At 65.5% G+C, this 24,708-nt stretch overlaps 10 protein-coding genes across 10 annotated transcripts; 5 read left to right on the top strand and 5 right to left on the bottom strand.

The window, feature by feature from the left end:
• Positions 1–909: 909 nt before the first annotated feature.
• Positions 910–2,799, bottom strand: PFL1_06877 (uncharacterized protein; the record flags this gene model as incomplete). Its single annotated transcript, XM_007881801.1, has 1 exon — positions 910–2,799. One exon carries the CDS (start codon positions 2,797–2,799, stop codon positions 910–912), a length of 1,890 nt encoding a protein of 629 aa, XP_007879992.1.
• A 419-nt stretch (positions 2,800–3,218) lies between these two features.
• Positions 3,219–7,662, top strand: PFL1_04186 (uncharacterized protein; the record flags this gene model as incomplete). Its single annotated transcript, XM_007881710.1, has 6 exons — positions 3,219–4,165; positions 4,251–4,468; positions 4,548–4,615; positions 4,706–5,343; positions 5,432–6,150; positions 6,266–7,662. The coding sequence occupies 6 exons, from the start codon at positions 3,219–3,221 to the stop codon at positions 7,660–7,662; spliced, it is 3,987 nt and encodes a 1,328-aa protein (XP_007879901.1).
• Positions 7,663–7,725: 63 nt separating this feature from the next.
• On the bottom strand, positions 7,726–9,323 carry PFL1_04185 (uncharacterized protein; the record flags this gene model as incomplete). Its single annotated transcript, XM_007881709.1, has 5 exons — positions 7,726–8,140; positions 8,238–8,500; positions 8,613–8,732; positions 8,819–8,839; positions 8,928–9,323. The coding sequence occupies 5 exons, from the start codon at positions 9,321–9,323 to the stop codon at positions 7,726–7,728; spliced, it is 1,215 nt and encodes a 404-aa protein (XP_007879900.1).
• A 275-nt stretch (positions 9,324–9,598) lies between these two features.
• On the top strand, positions 9,599–10,601 carry PFL1_04184 (uncharacterized protein; the record flags this gene model as incomplete). Its single annotated transcript, XM_007881708.1, has 4 exons — positions 9,599–9,836; positions 9,921–10,048; positions 10,226–10,384; positions 10,497–10,601. 4 exons carry the CDS (start codon positions 9,599–9,601, stop codon positions 10,599–10,601), a joined length of 630 nt encoding a protein of 209 aa, XP_007879899.1.
• Positions 10,602–11,865: 1,264 nt separating this feature from the next.
• On the top strand, positions 11,866–12,207 carry PFL1_04183 (uncharacterized protein; the record flags this gene model as incomplete). Its single annotated transcript, XM_007881707.1, has 1 exon — positions 11,866–12,207. The coding sequence occupies one exon, from the start codon at positions 11,866–11,868 to the stop codon at positions 12,205–12,207; it is 342 nt and encodes a 113-aa protein (XP_007879898.1).
• A 140-nt stretch (positions 12,208–12,347) lies between these two features.
• Positions 12,348–13,933, bottom strand: PFL1_04182 (uncharacterized protein; the record flags this gene model as incomplete). The annotated part of the gene is made up of 3 exons (XM_007881706.1): positions 12,348–13,008; positions 13,138–13,519; positions 13,639–13,933. 3 exons carry the CDS (start codon positions 13,931–13,933, stop codon positions 12,348–12,350), a joined length of 1,338 nt encoding a protein of 445 aa, XP_007879897.1.
• Positions 13,934–14,623: 690 nt separating this feature from the next.
• On the bottom strand, positions 14,624–15,417 carry PFL1_04181 (uncharacterized protein; the record flags this gene model as incomplete). The annotated part of the gene is made up of 3 exons (XM_007881705.1): positions 14,624–15,088; positions 15,179–15,258; positions 15,351–15,417. 3 exons carry the CDS (start codon positions 15,415–15,417, stop codon positions 14,624–14,626), a joined length of 612 nt encoding a protein of 203 aa, XP_007879896.1.
• A 327-nt stretch (positions 15,418–15,744) lies between these two features.
• Positions 15,745–17,379, top strand: PFL1_04180 (uncharacterized protein; the record flags this gene model as incomplete). Its single annotated transcript, XM_007881704.1, has 1 exon — positions 15,745–17,379. One exon carries the CDS (start codon positions 15,745–15,747, stop codon positions 17,377–17,379), a length of 1,635 nt encoding a protein of 544 aa, XP_007879895.1.
• Positions 17,380–17,614: 235 nt separating this feature from the next.
• PFL1_04179 (uncharacterized protein) lies at positions 17,615–18,979 on the bottom strand (the record flags this gene model as incomplete). Its single annotated transcript, XM_007881703.1, has 3 exons — positions 17,615–17,667; positions 17,793–17,878; positions 17,991–18,979. 3 exons carry the CDS (start codon positions 18,977–18,979, stop codon positions 17,615–17,617), a joined length of 1,128 nt encoding a protein of 375 aa, XP_007879894.1.
• A 585-nt stretch (positions 18,980–19,564) lies between these two features.
• PFL1_04178 (uncharacterized protein) lies at positions 19,565–23,513 on the top strand (the record flags this gene model as incomplete). The annotated part of the gene is made up of 5 exons (XM_007881702.1): positions 19,565–22,272; positions 22,362–22,693; positions 22,784–22,912; positions 23,003–23,319; positions 23,448–23,513. The coding sequence occupies 5 exons, from the start codon at positions 19,565–19,567 to the stop codon at positions 23,511–23,513; spliced, it is 3,552 nt and encodes a 1,183-aa protein (XP_007879893.1).
• Between the last annotated feature and the right edge of the window lie 1,195 nt (positions 23,514–24,708).

Below are 24,708 nucleotides of genomic sequence, written 5' to 3'. Positions count from 1 at the left end.
GCCGTGTTTCTCTCGGCAAAACGCCACGAGGCCCAACTTCATCCTCCGCCTGCCTGCTTGCTTCGTGTCATCCCGCCTCGTACAGCCAGCTTACACTCTATCCCAAGTCCAAGTCGAAAGCGCGAGACGGGCCGGGGTTGCGGAAAGGTGAGATCCGAAACATCCGTCCGCCGTCCTCTTCGAGAGGGACTAGCTGGCCGTGCCTTGCCTTGCCTTGACTTGCTCTGGTCGAAGCCCTTTCCACGACGTGCTTGCCTTCGTTTCGGCCTCCGCTGACGGGGAGCGTGGAAAACAAGCGGGCGGTGGGCAGCGCCCCCCCGCTTCTTCGTCGCAAAGTCGAAGTCGTGCATGGATGAGCACTCGGACGCACGCTTTCCGCAGCAGCAACGTGGCTTGACGCTCTGCAACCGTCGGAAGGATGAGTGCCTGATCAGAGGGCGTGGGGAAGAAAGACGGGTGGCTGACGGCATATGGTCGGACAGCGGCGAGCGAGCAAAGCCAGCGAGCCAGCAAGCAAGCCTGGTGCGCCACGTGCGACCTGCCTTCGGACCCGAAGCGACGCTCCGAAAGCCGGCGGTCCCACCCTGACTCGTCCTCGAGGGTGGTCAGGAAGTCCTTCGCGACGACCGCCCATCCGCGGCCAGAGAACCGTCAAAGTACCCCATCTCGTCCGCCCCGGGGGGTCAAGCACGCTGTCGCCTCGTCAGTATCGCGGTGGGGGACCCCGTGGGAATCCGAGGCGCTGCAGTTGTTCCTTTTTGCTGCTCGCCGACGAGCCAGGTCAAGATGACGACTGTGCCGCGGGGGGTATCCAGTGCGATTCCAGAGGCAGACGGGGCGAAAAGGAGAAGAGGTACAGGTATACAGCGGCATGTGGTGAAGACGGCGACGGCTGGCCGCACGCGCAGCTCAGTACGGCGGGTAGCTCGAGTAGGGCGAGGCGTTGGTGTTGGGCGTGGGCATGCCGAAGCCCCCGGTTCCAGCGGGGAAGCCCTGCTGAGGAGGCTGCTGCGGCGGCTGCGGCTGAGCTCCCCCCCACGGCTGAGGCGGGCCAGCGTCGGCACCCGCTCGGCTCATATCGCCGTAACCACCGTAGGGCGGCGGGGCGGTCTGCATGTACGACGATGGGTCGGGGAAGCCGCCGCCGCCGCCGCCGTATGGGGCAGCAGCTGGCGGCTGGCCGTAGGCGTGCTGCGGTGGTTGGCCATAGGAGGCCTGAGGCTGCGGTGGCTGGCCGTACGGGGCCTGGGGCTGCGGAGGGGCGCCGTACTGGCCTCCAGGTGCAGCACCGCCGTACGGCGAGGGAGCGGGGGGCTGTCCATACGCAGGCTGGGGCTGCTGAGTTCCGTAGGGCTGGTACGAGGGCTGCTGCTGCGGCGGCTGGCCAGGATAGCCTCCTGCTTGACCATACGCGTTCGGAGCAGGAGCAGAGGGCAGCGCACTGGCGGGCGCGCCCACCGGGCCGAGCGCCTGGTCCTTGGCCGCTCGGAAGGCGGCCGCCTCCTGACCGAAGCGGGCCTCCTTTGCGGCGCGGTTGCGCTCGCGGTGCTTGGCCGTGTGGCCGGCCTCGTCGCTGGCGTCGTAGCTGGCGTCGATGCCGCCGAGGAGGATCTTGAGGCAGTAGAGCTCTTCGGTCAGCTCGACGTTGATGGAGCGCTTGACCTGCTTGGCCTCCTGGCGGATGTCGGAGCAGACGTCGACCAGCTCGCCCACTTCCTTGTGCGAGTCGATGCTGTCGAGCCACTCCTGGGCGTCGCGGTCGTTGCCGACGGCAGCAATCTGGAAGCTGACGGCATCCTCGCCGTAGCGCGTGGCGGCGAGGGTGCGCTTGGCCTGCTTGAGCACCTGGACAATCTTGTCGCCGCGCTCGGCGGATCCGGTGGGCCTGCCGTCGGTGATGACGAGTATCAGGGCGGGCTTCTGGAGGGCACCCGACGACGCCTTGGCGAGGACGTGCGGGCCGAGGATCTTGGACTCGAGCGCCGAGCCCATGGGGGTCGAGTTGCCGTTGAACTTGCACGCGTCCGTGAGGCGTGCCGCCTCGTCTGCGGTGTGGATGCGCTGGTGGACGTCGCTGTTCATCCAGGCGCACTCCATGCCGTCCTGGTCGAAACGGCCGGCTGCGTCGGCGCTGCGGCGGAGGATGCCCTTGAGCGCGTCGGGGCGGACGTTTCGCTCGGAGCGCATGCTGGCGCTGTCGTCGAGGAGGAACATGACGTCGAAGAGGGCGAGCTTGACGAGGTCCTGGGCCAGCACGGGGGGCAGCTGCCACGCGTCTGCGCAGGCGACGAGCGAGCCAGTGTTGGCGATGTGGGTAGCGAGGCGGGCGACGGAGTCAAACGTCCACCAAGGGTAGAGGAACTGGTCCATGACACAGTTGGAGAGGAGGTTGGCAATGTGACGCCAGTCGCGGAGCATATCCCAGGTGACCTCGCCGGACGGGGCGGCGGACGTGGGTGGTGCTCCGTAAGCAGGCTGCTGCGACGGCTGCTGCGACGGCTGCTGCGACGTCTGCTGCTGATGGTGGTTGTAGGCGGCGTAGGCGGCGCCTGCGGTCGCGAGCCCCGCCACGGCCCCGGCTGCGCCCCAGTGCGAATTGTGGCCGCCGGTGCCGCCTGCGTTGTGAGCGGTCGAGTAGGCCGATGCTTGCTGCGGCTGCTGAGCACCGCCGCCGTAGGGAGCGGGTGCCTGGATCTGGTGTTGCTGTTGCTGCTGCTTCTTCTTGCTCGCCTTGTAGAGCATGTAGGCGGTGACGCCGGCAGCGAGGCCGGCGAGGAGGAGCTTCTTGTTGAACCCCATGGCGGGCAGATGGGCGTGCGAGGTCGAAGAGGTGAGCAGTGGCAGCGCCGGCGGTATCCACGGAGAGGGGCGTGGATGGCGACGATGGTGGGCCAGAAGCAGGATCGATTTGGGAGGCCAGGCCTTTATCCCCCGGCCTGGTGGCTGCTCGGAAGGGAGCCGGCTCGAGAGGCTGTGCCTGCGTGATGCGTGCACGGCTGGCCCGTGTCGGCGCGCCAGGCAGGGGCCTCCTCCACACGGCCTCGCCGCCGGCTGAGCGGCAAGAAGCCGAAGGAAAAGGACAGAGACAGAGAGGGTCTCGACGGGTGGTAACGCCGCTTGCTTGCTTGCTCTCACGACCATCCCAGATCAGCACAGCCACCTCGTCTCTGTCGGCCGCCCTCGTCTGGCTCGACCGCTGCAGCTCAGCTTCGGTGCCCATGTCGCAATCAGGCGCTGCATCGGTACATCCGACGCCCCTCGACGCTCGAGGACCCTCGTCGCGCCTCGCAGCGTCGCTCAGGCAGGCCGCCCTGCTCGCCGGTCAGCGCGACGACGAGCTCGGCATCCAGAGGGCCGCCCCAGCATCCAAGGACGCAGGACACTGCAGCAGCACAGCGGCCAGCTTGGCCGTCGTACTCGCCTCGCGACTGGCCCACCTTGACGAGGATAGCAGCGGCGCCATCGCAAACCTGCCTACCGCAGACGATGCACAGTCGGCCCAGCGTGCAACGGGCGACGCCGCCCTCACCCTCCTCGCCCACATCCACCTCGGCCTGCAGGACAAGAAGCGCGATCCATCAGCGCGCGTGGCTACGCAGCACTTGACGCCCGGACGCGGCACCCCTGGGTGCGCTCCTCGTCCCTCTACGGCCGGTCAGGAAGACCTCGGCCTCGGCATCAAGGACCGCAAGCTCGCAGCCACCCTCCTCTCTCTCGCCGCCAGGTGGGCCCTCGTGCCAAGGATACATGCCTACGACGAGGCTCTCGCCGACTTGGCCCCCAACCTCTTTCCGCGACGGCCAGCAGCGGCCTCCGGGAGCAGGAACGCCATCGACGAGTCCAGCAGGTTCGAGGAGATCGCAGACGACGAGGATGAGGCTGCAAAGAGGGCCAAGCTGGAACGCTTCGCCGCGGCACGGCGGCAGTTGATCCAGATCGTGACCAGATGGACCTCGATGCTCGTATCCAGCGAGGCCACGCCACCGCCCTCGGCACCGACGGCGATCGGCTTCGATGCCAGCACCGACATCTCCAACTTGCTGCTGCAGACCAACACCGTAGAGCTCACTGCCGCGCTGCTCCGGACGGCCATGGGTCCGGGGGCCGCTCGCGCAGACCCGGCCCAGCAAGAGGCCGCCAGTCAGCTCTCTTTGCTGCTCAAGTTGTGAGCGCTGCCGGTCATTCTCTGGGCGCTGGCGTGGAGCTTGCGAGTGCTGACTTTCGCCTTGTCTTGATTTCGCTTCCCGCAGCCTCTCCACGGCGTCAGCCATCTCGACACTCTCGTCGGTCCTGTCCGCGCCGCCTGCGCTCGCTCCGGTCGGCCTGCCCGTCTTTGTCCGCGCGTCGGCCTCTCGCCTGTTGTCGGCGCAGCTTCTTAGGCCAGACGGCGTCCGAGCGGTCCTCATCGCCACGCTCGGAGGAGTCGATGCCGAGGAGGGTCCGTCTGCCGCAGACGGAGGAGCAAAGAGTGAGTCGTCGAGGCCCCTATCATTGTCGAAAGCTCGGGCTCCAGCTCACCTCGACCGCCCCGCTCGTCGCAATGACAGACACGCTTCAAAAGTACGAGCATCTCGCCAAGCTGCTTGGCACTGCCCCTCAGGGCCTCGACACTTCTGTGAGCGGCCGGAGCCCGGAGCTCTCTCCTGCATGGTCGGGATGCCAGCGGCTGAACTCAGAGTCCCTCTCCCGCGCTTTGCTGCCGCAGAGCTACTTGGCGATGATTCTGCCGCGCCTGTTCGACATCATCGACCCGGACCCCGAGACGACGGTGACCGCGCCCTCGCCCACCCACATGCGCGCCGCGGCCTTTGCGCTGACGAGGATCTCGGAGAGGCACGCCGACGACTTCACCAAGGCGCTCGAGGCCCGCGTCTACGTCCACCTGCGCCCTTCGATGGCGAGTCCTGGGGCAGACGAAGATGTGACCGTGGTGCCGGCTGCTGTCGTAGCGAGGGCAATCACGGTGCTATCTTCCCTGCTGCTCTTTGCCGAGCCCTCGCCGGTCTTCTTCGACAGTCTGCTGGGGCCCGTGCTGCCGCAGCTGCTGAGCCTGCACTGCTTCCTGAAGACGGCTGCCGGGCGCAGCGCCCGTTCAAAGGTCAGGCAGGTCGGCGACGACGATCAGCTGCAGGTGATGCAGAGGCAGGTCGACGGCCTGCTGCGCGCCTGGACGCGGCTGGTCGATGCCCAGGAAGGCGCTCGGACGATGGCGGTCGCGATCCGAAAAGCCGAGCGGGGCATCGGCAGTGACGTCGCCGTGGGTCTTGCCTCTGATGACGAGCAAACAGGGAGGGCGCTGTACTGGGCATCGGCCGACGACGGCGTCGCTATCCGATGCGGACAGTGAGTCGGTTCGACTGCATCCTTGCCGTCGCGCAGCCTACACTTTGTTGACACCATCAACTTTGGCGCCCCTTATTCCTCGCCACAGACCACCAGAGCCTGCCGCCGATCCCTCCGGCCTGTTTGGTGCCATGTCGCTCTCCGACCTGGCCCAAGCAATCTCGGGCTCGAATGGCACCGGCAGCGACGCCGCCGACCTGCCGAAACTGCCCGCCGGCCTCGCATCGTCGCTCCACCTGAAGCCCGATCCCAAGGCGGTCGTCGACCTGTTGCAAGGCACGAAGCGCAAGGACATGGCCAAGTCGTTGCTCCCGCGCATCCTCGACGCCCACATGGGACAGAGGCTGGAGCGCAAGTCCGGCATCGCCCCCGCCAAGGCGACGGGCGACGCGTCCGTCGGGCCGACGCTCGAGACGAGGTCCATCCTCTACCTCCAGCTCATCCTGCAGCTCTTTGAGGCGTTCGGCTCGGAGCTGCTCGAGGGAGAGGTGGCGATCACGCTCAACTTTATCAATTTTTCGCTGTCGTCGCCCAAAGAGCGCCGGCTCGAGACGCGGCGAGAGAGCGGACAGCCAGAGAAGGAGGGCGAGGATGAGATGCCGTTCATCTCGGCGTCGAAGGCATCGGGCCCGTCGAAGGGTGGCCTTTTCGACATAAAGAGTGCGAGCGAGGGCTTGTCGCAGGACGAGCAGATGGCTGGCGCCGCGAGGGACCGTTCTGTCGAGGATGGCGACGACGACGAGGACGCAGAGGACGACGAGGAGCTGGTGATCACTTCGTTGACGCTGCTCCTCTCGCTGCTCGAAGGTGAGTCGGGCTGCGCTGCACGACGGCAGGGGCACGCTGCGGGACCTCGTTGACCACATCGCTGACCTGCACCGGACACCCCAATCCTGCTGCTTCATGTCACTTTTCCGCGCAGGCAACGCGAGTCTGTCGACCGAGACGACGCCGATGCTGCTGGTGATTGCATCCAAGCTGGATCCGCACCTCGACAGCGGCAACGACGAGATCCGGTCGCTGAGCAAGGAGGCGCGGCTCGTCCTGACGGCGCGTCGCAACGCAGCGCTGGGACCTCGACCGGACCCGGCCGACGACAAGGCGAGCAGCCCGCTCTCATCGCGCGCTCGCGGGTACGCCGCGACGCAGGAGACGTACCAGGAAGCGCTGAGGCTGCTACAAGACCCCATCCTGCCGGTGCGCGCGCACGGGCTGGTGCTGCTGCGACAGCTGGTCTCGTCGTCGCCCGCCGACAAGGGGATGCGCGAGCACCTCGACCCGGCGCTGCTACCTGCCATCCTCGACATCTTTCTCGAGGCGGTGCAGGACGAGGAGAGCTACCTCTACCTCAACGCCGTCCAGGGTCTCTCTGCCATGGGCGTCGGTGGCGGCCGCGAGACCATCCGCCGCCTCGTCTCTCTCTACTTGGGCCGCGAGGCGCTCGCCTCGGTCCCGCCGTCGCGGCGCGAGGTCGACAAGCGGCTGCGCGTCGGCGAGGCGCTACTTCAGGTCGTGCAGAGGTGCGACGAGGCGCTCGGTCCGCACGTCGACGTCCTCGTGCCCCCGCTCCTTGCCAAGCTGCGCGACAAAAACACGCCGACGACGTTGAGGAGCTCCATGATCTCGATCCTCGGCACCACCGTCGAGGCCGTACCCCTCGTCCTGTCCTCGAGCGGACTGGCGAGGCAGATGGTCGAGACCTGCCTCGATCTCGTCGCCATCGAGACGGTGCAGAGGCCGACGACGGAGAGGGACAAGGTGAGGATGAAGGTCGGCGGCATCGTCCAGGACGTTTCGGACGAGGACGAGGGCGAGGACGAGGACGAAGGCGAGGGAGGACGAGGCAAGGGGACGAAGAGCAAGGGCAAGGGCGGAGCAGGGTACGACGAGGCGACGACGACGGACAGCAAGGTGTCGTCGCTGCGTCGTGCCGCGCTGCTCCTGGTCGTCACCATGGTACGGGCGAGCAAGCACCAACTCGTCGAGCGGGTCCAGCAGCACGGCCAAGCGCAAGCGGAGGGGGACGGGCCGAAGATGGACAGGCTCCGGCTTCCAGGCGGCGGCGTGCTTCCGAGCCTCTCGGGACGGATCGGTGGCGGCGACGGCGGTGGGGCGGCGCGAGACGGAGCCGGAGGTGGTGCGGGCGACGCCGCTCTGCTCTTCCCGCTCGACCTGGTGGAGCGTACAAAGACGGTCGTCGGATTCAGCCGGGCGCGCGATACCGACGCCATTGTCCGCGTGCAGGCGCAGGATGTGCTCGACGAGGTGGGCGAGTTGGAGGTCGAGCTCGTGGCCACCCTCGACCTGGCCCGACGGTAGCGCGACCCGAGTACCAAGGCACTGCTTCCCTCTTCTGCTAGCAATCTAAGATCGTGGAGGATTCTACAACTTGGCCTTGGCCTTGTCCTCGTCCTTGTCCTTGTCCTGGTCCTTGGCTCCGCTCGCGCGCTGCTTGTCGAGGGGCGGGGCAATCTTGAAGTCGCCACGATCGTCGAGCGGCTGTTGCAGTTCTTCTCCGCGCGACGATGCCGATGCCGATGCCGATGCCGCCGCCGCCTCTCCTTTCGCGTCTTGTTCGGCCGCGCCCGTCTCTTTTGCGGTCGTGGTTCCGGTAAAGGAAAACGAGTCGGGGGGACGGAGGAACTGCATGCGTGGCTTGACGCGGTACCGCCTCAGCGCTAAGGGGCCGGTGAACGAGAGCCGAATCAGGTCCGCCTGTGTCGGTTGGGCCGGGGCGACGTTTGAGAACTGCGGTTCGGAGGCATACGCTATCGAGGCGGCGAGGATGAGAATGTCGCTGTGGGACAGGGGGAGAGAGAGAGGCGCAAGGCAACGGCGGGACTCAGCCTTTGTACTGCAACACGCCCGCTGAGGCAGAGGAGCTGGGCACGCACCTCGTCAATCCTCGGATCGGGTTCCGCTCGTCCCAGAAGGTGTGCCTGCGTATCCGATGGCCGCCGAGCCAGAGAATGTCTCGACACGTGTGCCAGTCGCTCGGCGCCGAGACCTCGTTGGCCGGCATCTCGCTCAGCGCGGCTTCGGTCGGTGTCGGCGAGAGGCGGAGCGAGGGACGCAGTGATAGGGGCGGCGTGTGGTAGAGGAAGGAAACGAGGGGCAGCGAGAAGAGCGAGTCGACTTCGCTCGGATTCAGGTGAGGCTGTGCGGTCCGCAGGAGGGTGAAGGGGGTGGGTGTTAGGGGTCGTCAGTCGACGTTCCTCGTGCATAGTCCGAATGAGGACAGGTGCGACAGGACGCTGGGCCTGGCTCACCTGCACGCTGTGATCTGTCAGCAGGACGACAAAGGGCGTGACGACCAGCTCGTTTGCCGAGAGGAAGGGAGGCAGCTCGCACAAGAGGATGGACGAAGACGGGTCGATGGGCAGGCCAGTCTGCGGGGCGGGCGAAGGAGGGCAATGTGGGTCAGTCGACAGGAGCAGATGGAGGTCGGACGAGAGCCCCCTCGTGGCTCGCTCACCTCTTCAAAGGCCTCTCTCCGCTGATCGGGTGGCAAAGGGGCAGAGGAGGGCAAAGGGTCAGTATCGAAGGACGGTGGGGAAAAGGCAGGTTGGCGCGGCGCTTCTCACCGCAGTGTACTCTAGGTCCTTGTCGGTATGCTCGAACCTGCCTCCAGGCAGGGCGGTGTCGCCAGAGTGGCTGCGAAGGCGGGAGCTGCGCTTGCTGAGGATGACGTAGAGCTCGCCGTTGCGGCCGGCAAAGAGGCCGAGGAGGACGGCGGCCCTGCGAAATGCGGGGATGGCGTGCGGGCAGGATTCCGAGTTGTGGGGTGCGCGGTAGGCGTAGAGGCGTTCGAGCGCGTGCCTGGAGCGCAAGGTGAGGGATGCGAGTGCTGCGGGTGGAATGGGGAGGGTGGTGCTCGATGCCGGCGACGACAACGACGAGGCCGAGGGAGGATGCTGGTGCGGCGGTGGCGGTGCAAAGAGGATGCTGCGCAGCGATGAGGCGAGGGACGATAGCGGCATGGCTGCGATACCGTGGGGCAACGGCAAGCAAGGGAACGAGGGCTGGCGGCGGTGGTGGTGGTTGAGGAGGAAAGATAGAGGTCGTGGGGCCAGGAGAGCCAACCCGGCTTGCCCTTGTCGCCGGGCCGGTCGCCTTCTCCACATCCCCGACGCACCTCGAGGCGGTGCACTGACCACGCGCCCCCGACTCGCCTGTCCAACAGAGCCAGCAGCTAAGCTCGATTCTTCCTTCGCACCACCATCACCCCATCCCCCTTCGGACCCCTCGCTACACCATGGCCGCCACAGGCACACCCTCCATACCAACGCCACTGACGGCAGCACACCCGTCGACCGCAACGCTATCGCGCAACGACATCGAGTCCCTCCTCGGCGAAACGTCCAACCCCACCGACCCCTCGCAGCTCCAACGCGACCAGGCCTACTTTGAGGCCTTCTTCCACTCCCTGCCTCAGGTCAGGCAGCTCTACCACCAGCATGCACAGCTCTTGCGGCAGAACGAGGACAAAGCCAGTGCGCATCGTCAGCGGCCCATTGCCCCAGCGCCGGCTTGACCCAGACTGACCCTAGGGCCTGACGCCATCTTCCGCCCCACAGGACAAAACACCGCATTGCAGCAGCCGCTAGAGGCACTCCGGGCAGAGACGCAGCAGCTGTTTGACCGCGCTACAGCCCTTCAGGCACAGTGGCCCCAGCTCGAGGCCGAGATGAACGAGTTGTACAAGGTGTGTCTCCTCTGTCGGCCCCGCCGGCCCCGCCAGCCCCGCCAGCCCCGCCAGCCCCGCCAGCCCCGCCAGCCCCGATAACCTGCCGCGCCGCACAGCACTGCGCTGTGCCTTATCAGATACTGATTGCCGGTTCTTCACCGTTCTCCTTCCCCCCTCTTTCTCGCCATCCCGCAGCGCTTCTCGCCCTCCTCGCTGCACTTCCACCTCGCCCAGTCGGCGACAAAACTTAACGATCGGTCCGAGCAACTGGCCAACGCCTACGTCGAAGGTCTGCCGTACCCCGTCGGAGACGACGCCAGCAGCGCCAACCAGTCGGTCGAACAGGTCCTTGATGTGAGTCCACCCCCGGCCGCCCGGCGTCTCTCCGTGACCTCCCCCTGGTCCCTCATAGCTTACCAGTGCAACGCTGCATCTCGCCCCACCCTTTCTTCGCACGCCGCTCCAGGACGTCACCTTTGTCAGAAGGTACAAGGCGCAGCGCATGCTCTATCACCGCCGCAAGCTCATCGCCGAACGTTCATCAAAGGGCGACGTACATTGGACAGATTGATCGGACGTCGTCACGCCTTCCGCCCTCTCCTTGCCCTCCCTTTCCACATTCGCCTGCCTGTTCATACGCAATACCATCTCGTCGACGCCCCTTGTCCTCTCCGTGCCGCCCGACCGCGATGGTGTCGGCGTCGTTCCGGGGCGAGGCATGTGTCGCCATGCGGTCCACCTCTTGACGCAGAACGCTATCAGATCAGCACCGCCCACGTACGGTATCAGATCGAGGATCGATAACGGATCAGGGGGCTTCGGGGTGTCGTCAATGTGTACGCGTGCGCACGTTGTTGCTTCATTCCGGGCCAAGTCGGGGACGAAGGGGTGACATGGGCTTCATTTGACGCCGTGACCGACAAGGTGCCGCGCAACCTCGGTGGACGGCACTGGCACAGCCTTGTGTTCCGGATTCGACGGCAGGAGCGAGGGGGATATAGATAAACCGCCACTTGATCAGTTCTCGTCGCTCTCGCCCTTGCATTCCCTGGCTAACTCTCGCATCAACCTACCGACCGTACGCCAACAAAGATGCGAGCCTTCCACCTCGTCGTGCTCCTCGTCATCGTGCTCGATCTCTGCACCGCCGTCGGATCAGCACCTCTCCCCGCGCGGCGCGCCTCTTCTTCCTTGGTTGGAGCAGCAACGTCGAGAAGAGAGGTCAAGCGAGGCCTAAAGGTGTGTACTCCCCCCGGCTGTCCTCGGCCTTGGACAGGGAGACATGAGGGAGAATTGGGTCCTGACGCTCCCGCCCCCGCATCTTCGCTTCTACGATCCAGGCCAAGATCGGTCTGGGGATGGCTATACTAGCCACGCTCGGAAACGTAGGCTGGTCATGGATCGTACGTCGTGCACCTTGGCCCCATTTCCCTCGCTTGGATGCGCAACCACGCTGAAAACCTCAACACCCTGCTCTGCCCCCTCTTCCACACGGTGCGCAGTCGTACAAGTCCCTCAAAAGGAACGAGGCAGCACATCGTCCTCGCCCTTCCAACATCACCACAACCACGGGGTCGGAGTCGACACCGTTGCGGCAGGGAGAAGTGTACTGCTTTTTTTCGACGCGGCCCGATCCGTCGATGCTCGTCGCGGCGGATGCGGCAATCTGTCGACGTGTACGAGCTGCAAACGGTGGAGTGATCCGGAGATCCATCGTCGACGTCGTTCCGATCGAGGATGCTGCCATCAGAACGGGGCGCGAGGTCGTAGACGCGATGGTAGAGCACCTCCCCCTCCGCCCGCCCTCGTCTCCTACGACGACGACGACGTCGAAAATGGTAGAGGACGAGTTCCACACGCCGCCCTCGACACCGCTCCACCTCTCCCCGTCCTCCTCTTCGTCGTCGTCGTCGTCAGCCTCGTCGACACAGAGCGATAAACTCGACGCAACGGCGCTCAACAGGGCTCGAAAGAAGTTCAAGCACCGCAAGGACAAGGACGACGACGACGCCAGGGGCCAGGAGCGGAAGGAATCGGACAAGGGCCGCGGCGGCATGACGACGGACAACGTCACCTACGGACTCGCCATTGTCAACTCGATCGGCACCATCCCCGGCCTGATCATGACCCTCATCAACACCAACAAGTACAGCGGCAATCCAAAGGTGGATCCGTGATCACGCAGTCGCTCCTTCATTCCGTCTACGCGCTATCTACAAGCGACACGGGTCGGTCCCGTTGCTAATCAACACGTGCCGGTACCATCTCGCTCCGCTCCGCTCCCGCTCGACGCTGCGAGCTTCGCGCTTGGCCCCCCTCAGGCAAACGCCTGGATGCCCGTGATGCCCTTGCCGAGGATGAGGGCATGGACGTCGGCGGTGCCCTCGTAGGTGCTGACGACGTGCAGGTTCTGGGCATGGCGGCCGATGTGGTACTCGTCGCTGGCGGCGTTTCCGCCAAAGATTTCCATGAGGATGCGCGAGTGGTTGAGCGCCTTGCCGCAGTTGTTGCGCTTGACGAGCGACACCATCTCGGGGCTCCAGTTGCCGCTGTCCTTCATGCGGCCCAGCTGCAGCGATGCGCCCAGGCCCAGCGCGGCCTCGGACGCCGCGTCGGCCAACTTGCGCTGGATCAGCTGGAACGACGCCAGCGGCCGCTTAAACTGCTTGCGGTCCAGCGCGTACTGGCGCGCCTCGGCGATGCACGCCTCGAGCGCGCCCATGGCGCCCCAGCCGATGCCGTAGCGCGCCGAGTTGAGGCACTCGAACGGCGCGCCCAGCCCCGGCCGGGCGTGCGGGAGCAGCGCATCGTCCATCTTGACGCGCACGTCCTCGAGGAAGATGGAGCCCGTCACCGAGGCGCGCAGCATCAGCTTGTTCTTGATGGCGGGCGCAGAGAGGCCCTTTGTGCCCTTTTCGAGCACAAAGCCGCGCACCTTGTTGTCCCACTTGCACTTGGCCCAGATGACAAAGACGTCGCTGTGTTGTAGTGCGAAGAGGGCCGAGGGTGTGTATGGAAGGGGACGAGGCGGTGGTCAGCCAGGGGCCAAGGGCGATCGACCCAGGAAGCGTAGCATCGGGACAGGCCAGGGCGGCGCCGGGACTCACGCGTGGGGCGAGTTGCTGATCCAGGTCTTGCTGCCGTTGAGGACGACGTGGCCGTCGCCGGTGTCGGTGGCGGTGGTCTCCATGCCGCTGGGGTCGGAGCCGTGGTTTGGCTCCGTGAGGCCAAAGCAGCCGACCAGCTCGCCCTTTGCGAGGCGCGGCAGGTACTTTTCCTTCTGCGCCTCTGTGCCGAACTGGTTGATGGGGCCCATGACGAGCGACGACTGGACCGACATGATGGAGCGGTAGCCGCTGTCCACACGCTCGACCTCGCGCGCGATGAGGCCGTAGCAGACCGAGTTGACGCCGGCGCACCCGTAGCCCTCGATGGTCGAGCCCAGCAGGCCGAGGGAGCCGAGCGAGGGGAGGATGGTAGGGTCCCAGCCTGGCGGCAGAGGAGCACGGAGTGAAGGATGCAGAGGAACGAGGTCAGTCGGAGGGCTTGCTGTCTGCAGGCATCTTTGCGCTAAAGACACGAGAGAAGGAGAGGCGACGGCTACTCACTCTCTGTGCGGTACATCTCGGTGACCTTTGGCTGCAGCGTCTCCTGGCAAAAGTCGTGGGCTGTCTGGCTGATGGCGAGCTCCTCTTCCGAGAGCTGCGACGAGAGGTTGAGCGGGTCCTCCCAGTTGAACTTTGCAAAGTCGGTCATGCGGAACTCTTTGGCCGAGACGGCGTCGGGGGTGATTGCAGTCGACGAGATGGCATAGTTGCGCGCGGGGGCGGCCAGGGCCGAGGCCCTCGTGGCCTTTGCGGCCGCTCTGAGCGAAGGCAGCGCTGCGCGGAGTGGGTTGGCCATGGTTGCGTGAAGAGCGAGGGGGTTGGTGGGGTGAATGGGTGGTGGTGAAGGGGAGGGAAGGAGCGCTAGGGAGCAGGGTATTTGAGACCCGCTTTTAGGACTCGGAATGGCTTGCAGACCTGCCAGCCAAAGACTCGGGCGGACAGCGGCGACAACCGGCGGCGAGACCGGGAACTGCCGCTGCCGGTGGTCACGGCGCGGGCAGGCTCGTGTGGCAACACAAGCAAGCAAGAAGAAAGAAAAGTGCGGGGCAAGAGGCCGAGCTGCCCCTGCCTCTGGCCTGCCCGAGGCCTGCCCTGCCCTGCCCTAGGGCTGGCCCACGCCGAGGGCCTGCCACCTTGCCTGTGTGCTGGCTGCTTATGCATATCTCGCTGCTCGCCTGGGGGGAGACCTTTGCCGACGCGCCGGCAAATCATCTTCACCCCGGCCTTCGTTTCAAGCAGCGCCCAACGCAGCGGGCCAAAGGGGCCGGCCGAATAAGCCGACGATTGCAGACGCTTCGCAGCCGGTGGTGTTGGTGGTCGTCGGGTGGTGTTGGTCAGGTTGGTGGTGGCAGGCCACCCATGACTCGCCCCGACAGCGCATCGTCGTCGGCTGTGGGGCCCCTCTGTCGTCGAACAACGCCGCCCTCGCCGATCCCCGCTCCGTCCGCTGCGCCGCCGCCGTCCTTGTTGAGCTGGTATGTACCGCTCACGACGACAGGCCCCACTCGATGGCCGCACAGCTGCCCAGGAAGCGCCAGATGGGCACCGTCCAGACGCAAAAGCCCAGCACCGCAATCAGCTCCACCACCTTCATCTCACGCTCCCGAGGCACCTCCGGCTCCACGTCCCAGTCCAGCCGACCGCCCGGTAGACGCTGCCGCCGAGCATGGTCGTACCGGTGCCGGTGCCACGTGTGAGACACCAGGTTGTGGTGGCGCGTCAGCATCATGTGCGATGCCAGCGGTAGCACCACCGACAGCGTCGGCGCGACCCACGACCACGGCCACGCCCCTTGCCGGCGATCCCTGCCGTTTGTGGGGGCGGCGGCAAAGGGCCACGAGGGTCGAGACAGGCTATGCAGGTGCAGGGCGCCCGCCGCCAGGCTGGGTAGCAGGGGCCACAGCGGCACCGAGTCGAGCACGACGATGCCGACCTGGACCGAAAGGCTCGCCTGTCGGTGGCGAGGAGGCGAGGATGGTGAGGGCGATGAGCAGTCGTTCAGCGCGGCAGACCCAGGCCATGCTCGTCGATCCATACTCACGTAGAGCAGCCGCAGGCCTATCCGCCTCGACTGGCTGCTGTGCGCTTCGATAAATTGGCACAGGCGAAGCAGTCCGAGCGCTGGAGCGGTTGCAGAGGCCACGGGATCGACATCAGTGGGAAGCCAACCCGTCACGATGTAACTAGGAGGGTCAGGCGCGCCGAGTACCTACCCACGCAAAAGAGGAGCGCCACCACCGAAGCCAGCGCAAAGGCATACGAGAAGAGCGACAGCAGCATGGCGTCGACGATACGGTGCGCCAGGGCCAGTGCGGCGGAGGAGGAGGAGAGAGGAGAAGGAGGATGAGGGAGGGCGTGGTGTCAGAGCTGCTGGGTCGCCGCCACTCTGGCGAGGCAGTCGGCGCCACCTGGCGGGTGATCGGACCTCGCATGCTGAACCGCCGAGTTTGATTCAATTTTCTGACTTGATTTGGAAAGGGTCCCGGGGCCGCGGCTGGCCAACAGGTTCTTCCTGGGCTCGCCACCACCCCGACCACCATCCTCGCCCTCCCTTCACCTGCTGCCACCATCGCCATCCGATACCCCTACATACCAGGCCTCAACACAATGTCGCCCTCGGCAGAGGCGTCCACATCGACCGCCGCCGCTGCCGCCGCAGCCGCGGACGTCGTCAGCGCCAGCCCCACCGACCAGCCTAAGCACACGACGTTTTCCTCGATCGGCATCTCGCCCATGCTCATCCGCTCCCTCGCATCGCTCAGCATCAAGGTGCCCACGCCGATCCAGTCCCTCACCCTGCCCTCGATCCTCGCGGGCCGCGACCTCGTCGGCGGAGCGCAGACCGGCTCCGGAAAGACGCTCTGCTTTGCCCTCCCCATCCTCAACGCCCTCATGCGCGACATGGTCGGCGGGTTCGCCGTCGTCCTCACACCGACCCGCGAGCTGGGCGTGCAGCTGCACGAGCAGTTTGTCGCCGTCGGCGAGGGCGCCAGGATGGGCCTGCGTTGCGCACTCGTGCTCGGCGGCATGGACATGATGAAGCAGGCCGCCGAGCTGGCGTCGCAGCGCCCGCACGTCATTGTCGCCACGCCCGGCCGGCTCGTCGACCACCTCCGCAGCGGCGGCGGATCAGAGTGGGGCCTCAACCGCTGTCGCTTCCTCGTGCTCGACGAGGCGGACCGCCTCCTCACCCAGACCTTCGAACCCGAGATCTCCTACCTCTACTCGGTGCTGCCGCCCGCCCGCTCGCTGCAGACGCTCCTCTTCACCGCCACCCTGACGCAGGAGGTCGAGGCGTTTGCGCAGCGCAAGCAGCCAGAGGGCAAGCTGCCGCCGATGGTGTGCAAGATCGAGATGGACGCCAGCACGCCCGAGACGCTGACGCAAAAGTACATCTTTGTGCCGTCGCACGTGCGCGAGCCGTACCTCTACCACCTCCTGCGCAAGCCGCCGGTCAAGCCCAACGCCGAGCGGCTGCGGAAGCACAAGGCAAAGAAGCGCGCCGAGCGCGAGCGCGACGGTGAGCGACGAGGGAGGATGGGCGGCGGCGGCAGCAGCAGCAGCAGCAAGAAGAAGAAGCCGGACGGCGGCAAGCGGGGCGCCTACCACGACTCGGACCTCGAAGACTCGGGCGACGACTCGGATCCAGACGCCGAGGGCTACTTCCCGTCGACCATCATCTTTGCCGCGCGGTGTCGGACGGCGGCCACGCTGTCCAAGATGCTGCGCCAGCTCGACGTGCCCAACGTCTCGCTCCACTCGCACCTGGCGCAGAGCGAACGGCTGGACAACCTGCAGGCCTTCCGGGCGCAGCGGGTGCCCATCCTCATCGCGACCGACGTGGGCTCGCGCGGTCTCGACATTCCCGACGTCGAGATGGTCGTTAACTGGGACCTGCCGCTCGCCTGGCAGGACTACGTCCACCGCGTCGGCCGAACCGCGCGAAACGGCAAGGCGGGCCACGCCGTCAGCTTCATCACTGAGCGCGACATTGACGTCATCCAGGCCATCGAGGCCAAGATCAACGTCAAGCTCACCGAGCTCGAAGGTCTCGATGAGGAGGAGGTGCTGCAGCACCTCAACAAGGTCGCCACGGCCAAGCGCATCGCCACCATGTCGCTCCACCACGACAAGTTTGGAGAGAGGCAGGAGCGCAACAAGAAAAAGGCCCAGCTCCAGATCAAGGCCGAGAAGCGGGAAAAGAGGAAGAGCGGCAAGGGCTCGTCGGCGGCGGCGTCGTGACCGGCCCTGCGAGGGTCTGAAGTCGCGCACACTCCTGTACTTTTAGTCATCGTCATCGTCATCATCGTCATCATCGTCGTCGTCGTCGTCGTTTGGGAGACGAGAGGATTAGCCTCTCGTCGTCGTGGTATTTGCATGCATTCCTTTGCCAGTTCGAGGAGCGTGCGAGGAGCATCAGAGGCACGGTGGTCCGACGTTGCATTCCGACCGAGGTGCGTCGGACAGGCGGGCCAGGTTATGGGTCGATCTCGCCGAGGAGGATCGTCATGTCGGTCGAGCAAGAGACGACTGTTGGAGCGCGGGGCGAGCGTCGAGCGGAGGGACGGACAGCAGGGAGGGGGATAAGATGAGTTCCTGGACCACGGCGCCGTCCTGCGAGCGGCTGCGAGGTTTCGGGGACGCGAGCAACTCACCAATCGGCTCTTTTGGATGGTACGCCGCTGCCGTACACGTGCCGCGGTGGCCGGGCAGCTTGTAGAGGATGGCTGAAGATTCGACGCTGCGAGGGGTGCGGGTGGCAGGCACAGGAGAGGGAGATCCGATGTCAGCTTCAGAGTCCGAAAGAAGAACGCGCACGCACGGCACAGCCGCCCCGCCTCGCCGCGACTCACTCCCAGATGGTGCACGTCCGATCCGCGCCGCCGGCGACGACCTTTTCGCCGTCGCTGCTCCAGCCCGCCTTGACCAGGAGGTTCTCGAAGCCGCCAAACGTGGTGCCGCGCAGCGTGCGGTGGAGGCGCGGGTTGGCGGCGTTTTCTGCGCCGGGTGCCGGTTCGGGCGCAAAGGGGCGCACGTCCCAGATGCGTAACGTGTCGTCAAACGACGTCGAGAGGAGGTGGGATCCGGACGGGCTGAGGGCGATCGAGGTGATGGTGTCGAGGTGGCCGCGGAGGCTAAAGACGATCTGCTTGCGCGAGAGGTCGTAGATGTGGATGTCGTTGTCCAGCCCACCGACATAGACCTGGCTGGCGTCGTCGGAAAAGGCGACGGCGGTGACGGGGTACCCAACGTTGAGGACGTCGAGCGCCTGCTTGTCCTGTGGGTCCCAGAGCATCACCCTGCCGTCGTCGCCGCCGCTGACGAGGATCTCGGTGCCCGAGCGCGTCGAGGCGATCGAGTTTACGATGCCGCGGTGGCCGCGGAGGCGGCGCTGCTTCTCGCCCGTCTTGAGCGACCAGCTGATGAGGGTGCCGTCTGCCGAGCCCGAGTAGAGGGTGCCGGGCGTGGTGGTCGAGAAGCAGAGGCACGTGACGGCCTTGGAGTGTCCGAGGAGCTGTCCGATGTTTTCGTTGTTGCCGTAGGTGTTCCATATCGAGATTGTGCGGTCTGCTGCGGCGGCTGCGATGGTTGCGCCGTCGGGCGAGAAGCGGACGTCGAGGATCTCTTGGCCGTGTGCGCCGGTGAGGCCGAGGATGGGGCTCGAGAGGCTGGATGTGCGCTTGACGGTGCGTACGAGGCCCTTGTTGGAGCCGTCGTTGGACGAGGCGATGGCGATCTGCTTGTGTGCGTCTGATGCGCTGCCGTCGTCGTGCCTTTGACGCTTGATGAGCGAGTGCTGGGTGGTCGAGGCCGGCGGAGGCGACTTGCGCTTGTCGGCCATGGTGGGCGCGGGCTGTGGGCTTGCGACAGTCTGATGCCAGGTGAGTAGCGTGATTCGACTGGTAAGAGGGGCAAGGAGGGAGCGAGCGGATGGCAGAAGGTGAGCAAGGACGAGGAGGATATAGTGGTGGTAGTGGTGGTGGTAGAGGGGAGTGGTTGGGTTGCCCGAACCCTGCATCGCCTGGCTCGCCAGGCTTGCCCTCTGTGCCCTCTGTGCCCGGCTGGCCTGGAAGAATGGGCGATCACCCCTTTTCCGGGTCCCGAGGGGTGGTTGGCTGCGCCGCCCTCCACACCTCGTTGGCTCGCTCGTTTCGCTCGACTCAGCCTCCCCTCCTCCTCCTCCTCCTCCTCCTTCTTCTTCTTCCTCCTTCCTCCAACTCAAAACCGGTCGGCCCATCCTCTCGCCGTCACCAACGGGCAACACCACCGCCACCATCATCAGTGCTACGACGGCAGCAGCTTAAGCCCTTCAAGACCTTTGCGGCCCTCCTAGACGCCGCCGCCAGCTGCCGGGCCTTTGTCGCCCCTTCTCGACCCTCTCCCCCAACCGCCCTCCCGCCCTGCCATACGCTCCCCTACCGCGGCCATGGCGTCCTCGTCGAAGAAGTTCACCTCGCACAATGTGCGCTGCTGCACCCTCATCGGCCACGTCGACCACGGCAAATCGTCGTTTGCAGACTCGCTCCTCGCCGCCAACAACATCATCTCGGCCAGGATGGCCGGCCAGATCCGCTACCTAGACTCGAGAGAAGACGAGCAGGAGCGGGGCATCACGATGGAGGCGTCCGCCGTCTCCCTCTCGGTTAAGATGCGCTTCCACGATCCAAAGCAAGGCTGGGACCCGGAAAACCTGCCCCCCGTGGAGGACTTTATGATCAACCTCGTCGATACCCCCGGGCACGTCGACTTTTCCAGCGAGGTGTCGACCGCGTCCCGCCTCTGCGACGGCGCGCTGCTCATCGTCGACGTCGTCGAGGGCGTGTGCGCCCAGACCATCACCGTGCTGCGCCAGGCGTGGCAGGACGGCCTCGAGCCCATCCTCGTCCTCAACAAGATGGACCGCCTCATCACCGAGCTCAAGCTGTCGCCCTACGAGGCCTACCACCACCTCATTCAGGTCATCGAGCAGGTCAACGCCGTCATGGGCAGCTTCTTTGCCACCGCACGCATGGACGACGACCAGCGCTGGCATGAGGAGCGCGAGAAGCGCATCGAGGAGCGGAGGCTGGCCAAAAACGACCAGACGGCCAGCGAGGGCGATGCCGCCGCCGCCGGAGCCGCCGTCGACGATGACGAGCACTACGAGGAGCGCGACGACGAGGACATCTATTTTGACCCGGCCAAGGGCAACGTCATCTTTGCCTCGGCCATGGACAACTGGGCCTTCCGCCTGGAGCGCTTCGCCATGCTCTACGCCAAAAAGATGGGCATCCAGGAGCAGAAGCTGCGCAAGGTGCTCTGGGGCGACTTCTACTTCGACCCCAAGGCCAAGCGCGTCATCGGCCACCGCCAAAAGGAAAAGGAGAAGCGGCCGCTCAAGCCCATGTTTGTCCAGTTCGTCCTGGAAAACATCTGGGCGGTCTACGACAGCGTTGTCGAGAACCGCGACCAGGAGCGCATCGAAAAGATCGTCAACAGTCTCAGCCTGAAGATCCACCCTCGCGACCTCAAGAGCAAGGACCCGGCGACGCTCATCAAGGCCATCTTCGGCCAGTGGCTGCCGCTCGCCGGCTGCGCGTTTGCCGCCATCGTCTACGTCATCCCGCCTACGTCCAAGGCGCAGCAGAAGCGCGTGCCGATGATGCTCAACCCGGACATGAACTACTTTGACCGCGGCAACTATGTGGCCAAGACGCCGCTCGAGTCGGACCTGATGCAGGCGGCCACGGGCAGCGACGCCCACACCGTCGCCTACGTCAGCAAGATGTTTGCCGTCAAGAAAGAGGACCTGCCAGAGGGCAAGCGGACGCCCCTCACCGCCGACGAGATGCGCCAGCGCGCAAAAGAGAGCCGGGAAAAGGCGAGCGCGGTGCGGGCCGCCCTCGCCGCCACGGGAGCGACCATCGACGGCGCCGACGGGGAGCAGAACGGCGACGCGCCTGCTTCCGCCGAGCCCAGCAGCGGCACCAGCCTCGAGGAGGCCGGGGCGAGGCGGGCCGAGCGCATCCGCGAACAACAGCAGCGCCGCGAGGAGGAGGAGGCGGCGGCGGCCAAGCAGGCCGAGGAGGAAGGCTCGGACGAGGTCGTGCTCGGCTTCGCGAGGCTATACTCGGGCACGCTGCGTGCCGGATCCTGGGTCTACGCGGTGCTGCCCAAGTACAATGCCGCGCTGCCGCCGTCGCACCCGGCCAACAGCAAGCACGTCCGGGCGGTGAAGCTCGAGTCGCTCTACATGATGATGGGGCGCGACCTGCTGGCGGTCAGCGAGGTGCCGGCGGGCAATGTGTTTGCCGTCCGCGGCCTCGAGGGCAAGGTGCTGAGGAACGCCACGCTGTGCGCGCCGCCGCTGTCGCAGGACTACCCCTTCGAGGAGCGCCAGTCGGCCGACGAGATCGACGCCAAGATGGCCCGCTCGACGTTTGTCAACCTCGCCGGCATCAACCTGCTCTCGGCGCCCATTGTCCGCGTCGCGCTCGAGCCGGCCAACCCTTCGGACATGCCCAAGCTCGTCGAGGGCCTCAAGCTGCTCAACCAGGCCGACCCCTGCGTCGAGAGCCTCATCCAGGACTCGGGCGAGCACGTCATCCTCACCGCCGGCGAGCTGCACCTCGAGCGGTGCCTCAAGGACCTGCGCGAGCGCTTCGCCAAGTGCGAGATCCAGGTCTCGCCGCCGCTCGTGCCGTTCCGGGAGACGGCGGTCCGCGGCATCGAGATGCCCCCGCCCAAGACCGAGGGCGCGGCGCGCGGCACCATCGACGGCTCGGTGGCCAACGGGCTGGTGTCGTTCCGCGTGCGCGCAGTCCCGCTGCCCAAGCCCGTGGTCGAGTTCCTGCTCGCCAACGACCAGACCATCCGGCGGCTCCAGTCGCGGACGTCGGCGCTGGCCATCGAGGCCGAGGCCGCCGACGTCGAGGGCGGTGCGTCGATCGACGCCGCCGGCTCGTCGGCGTCCAAGACGGTCAAGGTCGACCGCTTCTGGGCCGCGCTGGAGGACGTGCTGCGCAAGTGCGGCCAGGACAAGACGGGCGAGGACTGGAGGGAGATTGTCGAGCGGATCTGGAGCTTTGGCCCGAGGCGCGTAGGCCCGAACCTGCTCATCGACAGGACCAACGTCGGCGGGGCGGCCGCGCTGCAGTGAGTGGCCGGCGGCGGCGAGGCAGTGACCCCAAGCGGGGCTGGCCGATTGATCGATTGACTGACTCTTTCTCTGCGCCCTTTTGCAGCCTGCGGGACCGCACCGATCCCCACCGCCTCAAGGACAGCCGACCGGCTTCGGGCATCGCCACGCCTTCGGCCCATCGGGCAGCGCAGGCGGCGTCGTCGGCCGACAAGAGCGCCGCCGAGACGCTGGCGCAGGCGCTCGACGCCGCCACGCTCGAGGACCAGCCGGGCGACGCCAAGATCCCCATCAACTCGACCGACATGAACGAGTCGATCGACGCCGGCTTCCAGATGGCCACCAACGCCGGGCCCATGTGCGCCGAGCCGATGCAGGGCATGGCCTTTTTCGTCGAGGCCGTCGAGATCGACAAGGAGGAGGTGTCCAAGGAGGGCGGTGAGTGCGGCCAGTGGCGGTGGCGGCAGGTGCGGCCAGCGTGCGATCTCTGCTGACACCGTGTTCTCCAACCCGATAACGCCTTGCCAGCTCGAGCGAGGCTGTCGCAGGTGGCAGGCTCGATGATTTCGGCCGTGCGCGAGGTCTGCCGCAACGGCCTGCTCGACTGGTCGCCGCGCCTCATGCTCGCCATGTACTCGTGCGACATCCAGGCATCGAGTGAGTGCCGGGCGTGCTGGTTGGCCCATGTCCGGCCTCATACCCGCTGACCCTTATCTTCCGAAACCCTTTTCACCTCCTCCCGGCTAGCCGAGGTGCTGGGCAAGGTCCACGCCGTCCTCTCGCGGCGGCGCGGCCGCATCATCTCCGAGGAGATGAAGGAAGGCACGTCGTTCTTCACCGTCGGGTCGCTGCTACCCGTCGTCGAGTCGTTTGGCTTTGCCGACGAGATCCGCAAGCGCACCTCGGGCGCCGCCAGCCCGCAGCTCATCTTCAAGGGCTTCGAGATGTTTGACCTCGACCCGTACTGGGTGCCGCGCACCGAGGAGGAGCTCGAGGACCTCGGCGAAAAGGGTGACCGCGAGAATGTCGCGAAACGCTACATGGACGGCGTCCGTAAGCGCAAGGTGAGTCGGCGTGTGGTGCCGGGCCTGGAGATGGTGGATTGGAGGTCCGGGAAGGCGAGGTTCGATTGCTGATCCGATGTTCGCGTCGCTTGGCCCCCACCCCCCCTCTGCGATCGATCATGAAACAGGGAATGTTTGTCACGCAACGCATCGTCGAGGCCGCGGAAAAGCAGCGCACCCTCAAGTCCAACTGAGTTCGACCCCTCCGTCCCGTCATGCTATCTTGTCTGCAATGCATACGTCGATACAGCGCACTACATCCAAGCACGGTCGCGGGCCGCTGAGGTGGACGTAGAGCTTCAGCGCAATGTTCCGGCCTTCCACTTAATATCGTCGCCGAGCTCGACGGTGGCCGACCTGAAGGAAAGCGGGGCTGGTCACCGCTCTGCCAGAGGTCGCAGCGTCTTTTTGTCCCATGCCGCAGCTCGAGGGAATGCCGGCTCTTCTTGGTTTCACGGCTAGGTGTCGTCGACGGGCCACCCGACTGCGGCGCGGGATAGACGCTTGCAACCGCACCTAACGTGTATCAATCCCACCTGCCTCTCCTGTCTAGCAGCAGCGCTGCTTCTCCCCCCCTCCCCGTGCTCAAAAAGGCACATCGTTCCCCTCGGAGCTCACATGCTGAAACGCTAAAAGGGTGCAAAAAGAAGATTCCCGGCCGGGGAATCGAACCCCGATCTGAACAGCACCATCCGCCATCCTCCTCAGAGGGAGAGAAGCACAGGTGAGAGTGTCCTATACTGACCATTGTACTAACCAGGAGTGGCCGCAAGCGAATTGATGAAGCAACAGCTCGAGTTGCGCATATAATAGCAGCGTGACTGAGCATGAGCCGTTGAGCGAGGCGAGAGGCTGAAGCACACGTCCAAGGAACTTGCATCACTACTGGCCTTGTTGCAAGAGTTGATGTTGCAGTACCTGTTTTCAAAAACTTGCTTCACTCATGGAAGAGACTCACTTCGCTCATGGAAGAGACTCACTTCACTCATGGAAGAGACTCACTTCACTCATGGAAGAGACTTACTTCACTCATGGAAGAGACTCACTTCACTGATGGCAGAGACTCTTCACATCGTACCTAGCCAAAACTTGGTAGGCCAACATGCCTGGCTCTGAAGCAGCAGTCATCTGGTGCTGGCTGTGCACCTGGTGCATGATTTGCACCCAAGCCAGATAATGCTGAATGCATCCAGGTTCATCCCTGCCTGATGAGGTCATGGACAATCTGTGGTGGCCCTGCCCTTGAGGAAGGCTTTCTTCAAGGAGCTGTGGCTGGCGCTCACCACACGGCGGCGGGTGATTAGAGAAAGGCATGGGCGTGCACAGTGTGCCAAGGACCTGGCCGTTCTCGACAGGCATGTAGGCCCGTACCTGGCATTGACGGGGCTC

The sequence above is a fragment of the Pseudozyma flocculosa genome (assembly GCF_000417875.1).
Source record: "Pseudozyma flocculosa PF-1 unplaced genomic scaffold scaffold00013, whole genome shotgun sequence".
Lineage (NCBI taxonomy): Eukaryota > Fungi > Basidiomycota > Ustilaginomycetes > Ustilaginales > Ustilaginaceae > Pseudozyma > Pseudozyma flocculosa.
This window is presented reverse-complemented; position numbering and strand designations above follow the sequence as displayed.